The sequence below is a fragment of the Limulus polyphemus genome, unplaced genomic scaffold, assembly GCF_000517525.1.
Source record: "Limulus polyphemus unplaced genomic scaffold, Limulus_polyphemus-2.1.2 Scaffold705, whole genome shotgun sequence".
Taxonomy (NCBI): domain Eukaryota; kingdom Metazoa; phylum Arthropoda; class Merostomata; order Xiphosura; family Limulidae; genus Limulus; species Limulus polyphemus.
In genome coordinates, this window is record NW_013666315.1 from 241,029 (window position 1) to 253,504 (window position 12,476).

At 31.0% G+C, this 12,476-nt stretch overlaps 1 protein-coding gene across 1 annotated transcript in view; it reads right to left on the reverse strand.

Annotated features, from left to right (window-relative positions):
• The window catches only part of LOC106460087 (fat-like cadherin-related tumor suppressor homolog), a 79,527-nt gene extending 71,850 nt beyond the window's left edge, over nucleotides 1-7,677 (reverse strand). The window contains exons 1-4 of the mRNA XM_022386704.1: nucleotides 7,580-7,677; nucleotides 4,768-4,920; nucleotides 2,615-2,828; nucleotides 1,948-2,087 (exon numbers count right to left, since the gene is read on the reverse strand). Of these exons, the coding sequence (XP_022242412.1) occupies nucleotides 1,948-2,087; nucleotides 2,615-2,828; nucleotides 4,768-4,920; nucleotides 7,580-7,603 (531 nt within the window). The 5' untranslated portion in view covers nucleotides 7,604-7,677. The remainder of the gene's footprint in view (nucleotides 1-1,947; nucleotides 2,088-2,614; nucleotides 2,829-4,767; nucleotides 4,921-7,579) is intronic.
• Between the last annotated feature and the right edge of the window lie 4,799 nt (nucleotides 7,678-12,476).

Sequence of the window (12,476 nt, forward strand, 5' to 3'; positions counted from 1 at the left end):
TCTGTCTTTCTTCCATCCAATTTGTTAATTTATCCCCCACACCTATAGGGATAATTTTTTTTTACAAGTCTTTTATGTGGCACCTTGTCAAATACTTTCTGAAAATCCAGATACACCAAATCTATATCCTTACCCTCATCTACATAAGCAGTAACCTTTTCAAAAAATGTCAAAAAAAATTTGTAAGACAAAATTTTTCCTTAGTGAAACCATGTTGACTATCCAATAAAATTATAAACTTTGTTAGATGACTTTGCAAAATATCTGTTATCAAACTTTACAAGACTTTTCCCACAACTGATGTAAAATCAATAGGCCTATAATTACAGGGCCACATTTTATTACCTCCTTGAATAGAGGACTAATATCAGCCAATTTACAAAAAATAGTACCAAGTGGTTCACATATCCAATCCTTAACCCCCTTCAAAACCCTTGGGGGAATATTATCTGGTCCAGGAGCCTTATAATTCTTTACACTTACCAATATTTTCTTAATAAGCTCAGAATTAATGTGATCATCCTGTTCAATCTTTTTTTTTCCATCTATCAACTGTTCAAAATGAGGAATACTGCTTAAATCTTCATTAGTGAAAATTGAAGAAAAAGCAGAATTGAATGACCCAGTCATCTCATAATCATCAGATACAAACCTTCCTTTATCATCCCTCAAAGGTTCTACCCCATCCTAACATTTTGTTTACCCTTAATGTATTTTAAAAAATCCTTACTGTTAATTTTTTACATTTTTAGCCAACTTTTTTTCTCATTCATCCTTTTTGATGTCCTAATTTCCTGTTTGACCAAATTTCTTGATTTTCTATAATCTTCTACACCTCCTGTCAAACCAGTCAGTTTAAATTTCTTAAATTGTGATGCTTTTCTATCATTTTATCCCTTATACCCTTTGTGGGCCAACCTGGTTTTTTACTTGCAGCCATCCTTTGCTTTCAATAAGGAATATGTTTATCTTGAATACTTAAAACAAGATAAAAAAAATAAAAACTTCAAATTAATGAGTATAAAACAAAAATTAATCATAATAACAAGCTAAGGAAATATAAATAAATGGAAATCACTTCTTTTTTATCCCAGTGATTTTATAAATTTAGCATTATTATTTCTGATTAATCTTAATTTTCTTTAATTAAATGAACACTGTCAGTCTGTACAATGACTTTTCTGAGCAAATAGTTCTTCACACATATATATATATATACACACAAATTAATTTTCTTTTTCCTTTAACTATGATTATTTTTCTGAATTTTTGTACAATAGTTTTTTTGAAAAAAAGAACTTGTTTTGAATTATGAAATAAAAAATTTATTTTTTATTTTTGGAAAAAACAATAACATACATGTTATAACTCTTTGATCATATTAAGTATGCAAAAGTTTGAAAATCAGTAGTCATTGTACGAACAGAAGTTCATAATCACACAACTTTCATATCTATTTGTTTGTATAACATCCATAGTAAACTGCTTCCAAGTTTGTTCTTTAGATACAAAAATTGACCAAAAAATTCACTTGTCATATAAAAATTGCTATAATTTCATCAAAACTAGCAACATGTTGAAAAAACAAAACCAATTTCTGCAAAAGTGACTATATATGAAGAAAACCTTTCTTCTTTTAATGTTATTTAAATAAGCAATGTGTATTTTCACTAATTTTATTTGTAGTAAAATTTTTAGAATATATATATATATATGTCAGAGTTGAATAAACCTGTGAGTTACAACTTACTTTCACATGCTGCACCTTAAATTTATCATATCATTAATGAATGTTGTTAACCTAGTTACAAAAATGTGAAGATATACAATAATTTGAACATTATAATATTCATTATTTGACAAATTGGCAAATGAACACTTTTTTTTCTAAATATAAATTTTATCATTTATTACATACTTTAGTACAAAACTTATACAGATACAAACCACTGTGTAAACAGTATGAGTTCCATCTGTCACACTGATATTTAAGTCATACTGGCTGCACATCTCACCATCTACCATCCCTGCTAAAAGAACAGCACCACCATCATTCTTCATCATAAATGTTTCATTAGTATTACCACCTATTGAAAAAAGTAGTATAAAACCTATGGTAAATTCACATTCACTGCAAGCAACACAGGTATAATTCATATTTCAACTCATAACTTAGGAAGATTCATGTAAAAAAATTTAAACATAAGAGTAGATCAAATATGAAGGATTCAATTATGCTTGTAAGTAAATTAGCCAAAGTAAGCTTCTTTCATATAAATTAGTCTTCCAAAATCTTTACAAGCTTTTTATCTCTCTAAAATGCACGAAAACATTATTCATTTATACTGTTTTAATAAATATCCGACAATTTTATAACACAAATACAGTGTTTCGGTCTCAAATATAATTAAGATTTATCATTTTAGAAATATTAGCATGAGTAGTTCAAATTAAGTAATTCAGTAAGTACAACTACAAAAAAAAAAGAAGTCAAAAACTGAGAATTAACACCAATTGCATATATTCTACTGATAGGTAAAAACATTTTAATGCTTTACAATGTGAAAACTGTACAAATCCTCTTTAGCTATCCATACTTTAAAATTAAACTCACCAACAATTGAAAACCATAACCTATCTCCATCCTTATCTTCTGTTTCAATTAATGTAACCATTTCTTGTACTCGGTCACTAGCAGTAACCACATTGTACGACTCTGAATTCTTGATGACAGGAGGATGTAGAGAAATTTTAGGTCCTTCAACAACTTCAATAAGAACTCGTACTGCCACAAAGTGTCTTGGCTCACCATTATCAATGGCTTGTACCTAAAAAATGTTACACTGATAAATATATAAATATAAAGAGTACAAAAGTTGAGTACACTACATTAAAATTATTTCGGAACCTCATTACATGGTTACAGTCTATGTTGCCATGTCTGGTCGTGTTCTTGCCAACAAATGTACATCTTGATAATAGCCCTGTAGGTAATTATGATTGCAAAATGCTCTGTCATAAGGCTGTAATGTCCAAAGCACACCAATCCTTCCAGTTTGTTTTCCTTAACCCCTCTAGTGTATGATGACAGCAGTTTCCCAGCACCTGTTTCAACAGTCTGATCACACTTAAATCCATATGTGCTGTATCCCGTGGTTTGACCAATATGTCTTCACATGGAAAAGCATGAAAACCTATTTAATTTTCCAAATGCTTGAGGTATGCAGTGGTCAAATGTATATCTTGTGGAAGCATTTTGTATACACTGACCTTTGTATCCTTGGATTCCCATCTGTTACAAGACATTACATTTTGGATGGTCCTGGTGCCCTTAGTTGATCCATATCTCTTTGTTTTCCAATGTAATTAAGTACGAGAGATAACTCTGTCTTAGAAATTCTAAATCCCCAATCTGGACACATCTTTGTGATCTGAGTATAAGAATATTTTGTGTCAGAAAGAGCTGTTACATGCCCTTCCCAAAAGCAATCAATTTTCAATACATCACACTACCAACAAATGTCAAGTAATGTCAAAATGTAGTTCTAATACACACCATTCCACCATGACTTTATATCAACTGTGGTTGTCACATGACTTGCTGATTTGCATATTCAAAATCATTTTAACATAACATACTTAATATTCTATAAACTTAAACTTATAATGAAAAAAGATGATAATCATATATTATTCAGTAAATTAACAAAACCAATAACATAAATGTCGTTATTTCCAACCCATAATTTTTGGAGAGTATGGATGCAAACATGTAATGATATATGTATACCTTATTTATTTACCTCCTACTAAATCACTGCTAACATTGCTTTAGTTATTCCAGTAAACCTTTAAAAAAAAAGGTCCTACACATTTATATTGTAACATTGTCAGCTACGATGAGTTATTTCAGTGGTTCCAAAAATCTAGGGTCCACAGTATTGCCTCAGCACATGTAGGAATATTCTCTTTAAAACTACCCTGACACTGGATAAAGTAGTATTTTCAGCAAGAACTGTATTTAATGCAATAAAAATGACTATATAACACATTTTATACTTGAGATTAATTGTTTTCAAATAACTAATTGCAATAAAGGAAGTTATCTCAAAGTGGCTATTACTTAAACTATCCATTATATCATCAGGTGAGGTCCTTAACCAGGATGTCCAAGGTCTTGGAAAAGGGTCTCAAGCTAGTTTGAGAAACCTTAATCAGTTAGATAGTAAAAACGTTTTTTTAAATTTCATACAAATACCAGTATATTTTCAAGTAATGAAACCAATTAATATTAATCAATATTCACATATGTATGGTTTATAACTCTTTCAATTATACTATAATGGAAATTAGTTAAGCAGCACATAGAGGTAATTGCTAGTTTTAGATAATAAATTTCAATTAAGTACTTGATAAATTCGAACTTGAGTATATGCTATTTAAAGATTTTATAACGTCAAAAAATTTTAAACTATTCTTGATATACAGAACTGTGAGGAATCCAAATTACTTACTTCATATAAAATACTTACAAAATCAAATAATTCAGTGTACACTGGTGTTGTTTTTTATTTGTTTTTCATCTGTTTACTGTTTACAAATTGTTAAAATCTTTTATTTTTTTCCTGTAACCACAATTAAATATACCAGATGTATTTATGTTCTTCCAGTGAAGGTGTTGCAGTCTGATAGTTACTCAATATGTTCTTCAAATTAAGATAAAATCATATTTTAGATACTGTTACTTCTAGTAAATGCCATGCTTACAATGAGTTCATATTCTGTGCCAGGCTGAAGTTTCTTCTCTGATGTGATAATTCCAGTTTTTCGACTAATGTGAAAAGAGTCACTAGGGTTTGATCTTTGTATACTATACTCCACATCACCATTAGGTCCTTCATCATGATCAACTGCAATAACCTGTGCAAAGATCTTTCAATAAATAACAGATACCAGTATCCTCACAATTTATATGAAAATACACAACAAAACTTACCCACTCTTTTATGTAGTAATTGAATAATAACAAAATTAACAGATAAAAGAAACAAATTGGGTATTTGGTATTTTTAACCTAAATGACACCTTAAGCAACAAATGGGCTAAATATACAGGTCACAGACTCCTATCGTTCAGGCATAAACATTCCTAATTTCGAATTGCTGATCAGGGGAAAGTCAGACACTCAGTAATAACTGCTGCCAAAAGAATTTTGTTCAGCTGTGAACCAAATAATGAGATTGACTATTAATTTTATAAAGACACTCCCAGTTGAAAGTGTAGAGTAAATTCAGCATCATAATGGTGTAAGCCTAGAACCTTCTGATCCATAGCTAACCAGCTCATCTCCAGGATGCAGAGGGTCACAAGTAAGAAATAAAGATATTAAATAATAGAGGACACCTACTATCTTTAAATAAAAGTCAAAATCTCTGTTTGTTTGTCTGCCACTTTCACTGCGCAGGTCACACTTCCCTCACGTGAAGGTGCGCGAAACGACAATTTTTCGTTGAAAAACGCGTCTGTCGTCTGCTACCTGTCCGATAATTTTATCGTTAACATTATATTACACGAATAAATTCTACGCAGACTTGACATTTTTGGGTAAGTTTGAGTTAACATTTAATTTAGAACCTACTAATACATCATATATTTAATCTCAAAAGAACTGTATGCAGAATTAGAATGTAGTATGTGAAAAAGCAAACAGTAGGCCTAGCCTATAAAATAAGATTATGCCGTCTGCCATACAATAGCCTACGTGAAAAGAGTAAGGCTTAAATTATAATAATTTTTGTGTACAATGAGATTAAAGTAAAGTCAGCGTAACTGGTAAAGCGCTTGCATGGGGTGTAAGATGGATTAAATCTGGAAATTGTATTTGTTGTTGTCACTATTAGAATAGACAGGCCTATTTAGTTATTCATTATTAATTATACATCTGCTAATACATCATATATTTATAACCACAAAAGAAATGTATGCAGAATTAGAATATTGTGTGTGAAAAAGAAAAACGATAGGCCTAGCCTATAAGTATAAAATAGACTATGTAAAAAAGAGTAAGTCTTAATTATATTATAACACTTATTAAGTAAAATGAGATTAAAGTCAAGTCAGTGGATGTATTTTATTCTACTTTTTTTTCTCGGGGTGATTCTATACCTGGAAGTGGATTATTTTTTCTTTTGATACATTATAAAATACAATATTGCATTTTATTTGTAGTATATTTCATACATCAATATATTCATAATTTGAATACAGTATCACATTCATGAAAATATATTAAATTTACATTAAAGCTAATTCAATATAATATTACATACATATTTACCTGTGAAGTTTTAATATTTGAGAAGGGATGACGGGGTATGGAGGGAATAGAGCTAGGCTTATCCTGTTCGCCAGAACAGGTATTCATACGTGTGTAAGATAATTTAAATATTCTCCATAAGGGCCTAAATATCCTTGCCAGTGAAGAAAAAACGAAAAACATAATTCATAAGGAAGTCCGGATTTAAAACAGGTTAGTAGTTTATTTTAAAAAAACAGACCTAAGGTTGTTGGTTTTTTCACAAATTCACAAAATATATTTTACCTATCGAAATATTGAACAGGGAAACAGAGAGAATAGTTGTTGTTTTTTTCGAAAACCCGGGTAACACCGGTAATGCTGCTAGTCTATATATAAAATCATAATTAAATTTTTTATTACGAAAATAATCAAATATTATATGTACATAAGAAATTTTATTCTAATGAGCCACTTATATAAAAGAATAAATTATAAATCTTTTTGGTAAACCAACCAACACAGTAACAAGTGAAGCTATACAAAACAAGTATTCATATTATTCACAGGATTCCTATTACAGTAGCAACAGAACTTCAGAATTTGACTAATAAGAAGATAGTAAAAAAAACTTGATTATTTGTTATTAATTTCTAGTTTTGTAAAAAATTTTCTGACAGAAACATTTCACCAAGACCCTCAACATATGAAGATTAAGCTGATATTTTTCATTTGAATATATATTTGCAATTTACTGAAGAAAAAAACCTATAAACAGTAACATAATCATATTTATTAATTCAAATCTGCAATACAGAAGACATATGTAGTATGAAAGATGCAAGTATATACACTATTTTATAATTTGGTTTTACAAGACAAAAAAACAAACTGTCATATTTATCGTATCTTGGAAAAAACTATATGCTTGAGTTAAGTATCAAAGCTATGGCTATTTCATTTGACATTGTCGTTGCACTTAAGTATTTACTTTGAATCCTAACATATAACATGACTCCTGATCTTTTATAACATGTAACAAAATTTAAAAAGACCAAATAACTATATTTAACTTCCAAAACATATTAATTATGAGCCAGCAAGAACCAAATTTACAAATTTTACATTTCTTATATTGATTCTTACTGGTTATCTACAAAATGTACATGATTATGGAAGGACATTATGTTTCTTCAAAGATTTATGTGCACTTCCCTACCATATCTTTGGATTTTACTTCTTCAAGCACGAATTTTTTTAACCCAAATGCTATTGCAAACTTACCCGACAAAGAGACCTTTCAGCCATTTCACTGGATGCCAACACAGGACACCGATAAAGCGATTCTGTAAATTTTGGTTTGTGGTCATTGATGTCTTTTACGTTCACCATCACTCGAGTTGTAGATGACAATGAGGGTTTCCCTGAATCACTTACTCTGACCTTCAGGAATTAAATGAAATCTATAATTTTCTAAAGACTTTCATACGATGTTAATATACATTTTGTAACTAACTTATAATATATAGAAGTATATTATTATTAAAAGTATATAATAATTTTTTGCCAAGCTGCCAAAAGAAAAAACGTTTTAACAATTAAAAACAACAATAAAAGAGTAATTAAAGTAAAAGGTTGGGTGTAGTTCTAAATTTAACTCTGAATAGTCTTGTTAATAAAAAAATGAATGAAAAAATAAAGTAAAACTCCTAGACATAAAATTAATCACAAACGAACAAGTTCAAATAAACTTCACAGAATATAAAGAATATTTACTAATATTCAATGTATTATTTTTTGAACTAGTTTTATAAATGTTTAATTTTATGATCTGATTGCTTTTTTATGCTTTATTTACTCTCCTTTTCAAAATAACATTACCTCCACTTGCTACAAATCAAGAGTTCTTATACATTACCACAAGATAGAGAGTACTTATGAAATTATTATTTGTGCTGTGCCATGTGCTCACTTCTAATAAAATTCACAAAAAATTAAATATTAAGTTAATCTACTAAAATTTATATTGTTTTTATAAAAGCTAGAATATTAATTTATGCTGACAAATGTCTATTAATTTCTAAGTTAGCTCATTATAAATAAAACTTAAACTGTATTAACTTGTTAATTAATTTAGTTCCCATAAGGGCCGTTTTTAGTTCTAAAATCCAGAGAACAATAAAGCACTGAAAAAAAGAAACTGTAAGTGGCGCTTTTGGTAATCCCTGTATCGCCATATCTCCGAACACAACAAGTCAATTTGTGGAATGTGTTTGCCAATATAGGGTGCGTATTATGGGTATTGTATCGACTTCCGCTAAAAAAATCAGTAACGAACTCGACTTTAACAACGAGCACATGCACGTGTCATCATAATATTTGAAGCACAGTATATGCAATGGGACAAATGTCATATCATATATATGTGAAAACTAATGCGGTGCGTAGATGTGCGCATAGCTTAATGCCAATAAATATGTCACTATGAACGCCGAAAACTCATCAAATATGATATTGAATATTCATATATACCAAGACATCATGCATACTTTGACATTCGTAATACTGGGTCATTTAATATTCATAGTATTTGTTTTTCAAGAATGACCAGCAGACGTTTCTAAATATGGAAAATGCGGCATCGGATCACCGTGACGACTAAAGTTCTAGGAACAATATAACATGAACATTGTGAATTTGAACATTTTACGCCTCAGAGTACTCTTTCTCATCACATCTGTGCTTTATGCTCGCTATAGTTTTGCTTTCTGCAGGTTAAAGGAATAACATTGTAATTTAATTTACGTGTTTCTTTCTCAGTTCCTTCCTTAATAACACTCTAATAAAGCAGACCTCAAGCAACATTTCACTGGGCCCAGAACAAACTCATAATACGAGTCCTCGTCCCGCGCCATACAGACATACTAATTAATGAAAGACAAATTAAAACTCCTGACAATAAACTAGTTGAAAACATTTTGGTGACTGGAAATATTTTAGGAATTTGAGTGCTTTTATTATAAAGGTTACTGGTTACAAATGTATTGGTGTACGTTTTAGCAGATAGTGTAAACCTGAAAAACTAATTTTGTACTCAAACGGAGAGAGGAAAAAGTGCTTATAGATAACAAATTATGTTTGTTTGTTTGTAATTAAGCACAAAGCTACACAATGCCCACCACGGGTATCGAAACCCGGATTCTAGCGTTGTAAGTCCGCAGACATACCGCTGTGCCACTGGAGGGCAACAAATTATGAATCCATATACTTAAATACATAATAACAATTTACCCTTCAAGATAGATTTATAAAATCACAACAAAACTGAAATAACAACCAACACTCCACTTGTTTACAAGATGGAAGCCAAAATGACTGCAATATTCAATGTTAACAACTTGAAACGTCAAACATTTAAAACGTATACATAAGAGGTTTTGGGGCAGAAATTGGTATAATATTTAGCCATATAAATAAAATTCAATAAAATGTCAACAATCTAGTCTGATTTTTTTTTCCCTCATGTAATGGACTTGTTGCCCTCTGGGCACCTTGGGCCGATGGGCCCCAGTAAAGTGTACCTAATTACCCCTTTAGTTGGGACCTGTGATAAGGCAAACGAAGGCCATCGTGTGTTCCTATGATCGAAACTTCACAGTAGAGCCAGAAATATCCCATCCTATACGAGTCAGTTAGTTGGAAAAAAATATTGCTGATAATTTCTAATCAAGATACCGAATTATGTTTTCATATATTTTTCTACATTTGGATTAATAACTGCATAAAACATTTTACGTGTTTTTTGGTAACTTATCCTACATGGCTTTAACCTTGTTAAATGAATAAAGAAAATAAATTTAACAAATTTTGAATGCCAGAAAAAGAGCTAAAATTAGTAATTTTCTCAATATATTAGAATATTTTATTAATCCATTCTAAACACCTCGGTATAACTCAAGCCTGGTTAACCAAAATACAGCTATTTCTTTGGATTTTTTGAAACTAAGTCCGAGTTTTACGGCCTGAATATTTATGTCATGACAATAATATTAATACTGACTCATATAAACAAATAAGTAGGGCAACAATAACCCTATGAAAGTTTAAATAGGCCGTTCTTATTATTTAGCCATCAATCATTTCGGGTTATAACAATGATTCGATATTTTATGTATTAAAAAATGGCCAAATCATAAAACCAAAGCGTTATTAACCACCAAAAGGAAGAGTGCATTTATTTTGTTTTGTATATGTATATCACTTGTTTTTCCTACTTGAGTTGTTTTCTAACAAAATCTAAAGTAAAAAAAAGACGGCTTTTTCATTTTTATCGTCACGCTTTGTAACACAAGTTGGGAAAACGGGTGAACGAGTAGTTTATCTCAAATCAGCGGGTTACGGTTGGTTTAACAAAGAGCAATTCGAAGCAGTAACCCACAATTCAGCTATAATCACCGTATTTCATTCTATAAAAATTATGTTAAAATACGTATTCACATGTATATACATAAAATTAGTTCACTATTTGTAGACATGCCCACCCGGAATAAACTCCTTGCCTCGCTTCTCGAGAGGGTGGTCGGTAACCACTAAGCCTAATCAAGTCAAAGCTTAACCACCTAACACGCAATTGTCTTTGGTAACTTTCATATCAAATGACTAAGCCACAACACAAATTAAGTGACTTCCTCAAGCAAACGGTTTGTTTGTTATGAATTTCACGCAAAGCTACACGAGGGCTATCTGCGATAGCTGTTCCTAATTTAGCAGTGAAAGACTAGAGGGAAGGCAGCTAGTCATCACCACCCACCGCCAACTCTTGGGCTGTTCTTTTACCCACGAATAGTAGGATTGACCGTCACAATATAACGCCCACACGGCTGCAAGGGCGAGCATGTTTGGTGAGACGGGGATTCGAACCATACCGGGCTCAAGGAAACGGAATAAAATCAATCCATACAAAAAAGTCACACATTTGATATTACAATACTGAATGATAAACAAATACGAATGTGAAATGATAAACATTCTTAGGCTTGGATCCACAAGATACATTGCTGTCATTTACTACCATTGAATTATGTGCAGCTTATAAGGCTAGAGGCAAGAAATTAATTTGAAAACGGAAACATTTTAAAGTGTTATTTCAAAAACACGATTGAAATCTGTCTATAAAATATAAGTTGGTACAGTGGCTTATATGTGGCCGTACTAATATAAAAGTTATTACAGTTAAGTTTCACAGAAATGAATAACTAGAACTTTGTCGCTTATTGAGAACAATTATATATTCCCTGTCTATAATGTTGTAAAACAGTGAATTAGTGAAACAGCTTTTAGTATATTCCATTTTAAAAAGGAGGTAATCAAAGTATTCCAAATTCACAATCGTTTCTTTCGTCACACGTATTGCGTTTGTGCAAATTTGCTGTTCATGAGGTTGATATCTAAATTGAGAGAGTGAGCATTATCAATATCTAATATAGTTGCTTCTATAATTTGAAGTTATAGAGAATAAATTTTATGTGTGGCTGAGGATATGGAATCATTGACAGTGGAAAACAAATCATCATTATGTCCATCAGATACATATGAATTTGTTCACACGAAGCCGATAAAATAAAAAAATATATTTAATTCAGATTGTTTATTTATTAAATTTCGCGCAAAGCTACTCGAGAGCTATTTGCGCTACACGTCTTTAATTTTGAAGTGATATGCTATAGGAAAAGCAACAAGCCAATAACACCAACCGCCAACTCATGGGCTACTTTTTTCAACGAATAGTGGGGTTGACTGTCACTATATAACGCCCTCGTGGCTGAAAGAGCGAGCATGTTTGGCAAAGAGATTCGAATGCGCTATATTTCAGAACAGACGATATAGAGATTTACCATGTACAAAGAGTTGTTCACCATCCAATCTAAGCATAAACGATAAGGTCTTGCAACCTCTTTTTCACCACTGATGATGCTTTATATCGGTGATTCCCAACCTGTGGTTCCCGGACTCCTGGGGGTCCGCGAAGATAATACCATTTCATTAAACAAGTAAGTTTTTTAATTTTGCTGTTCTATTAATTGCACACTCAGTTATATATGTATTTTATTTGATAGTGAAAAATGGAAAAACAAGTTAATTATTAGTAAGAAAAACAGTTTGTTGGGTAGATGGAATCTTT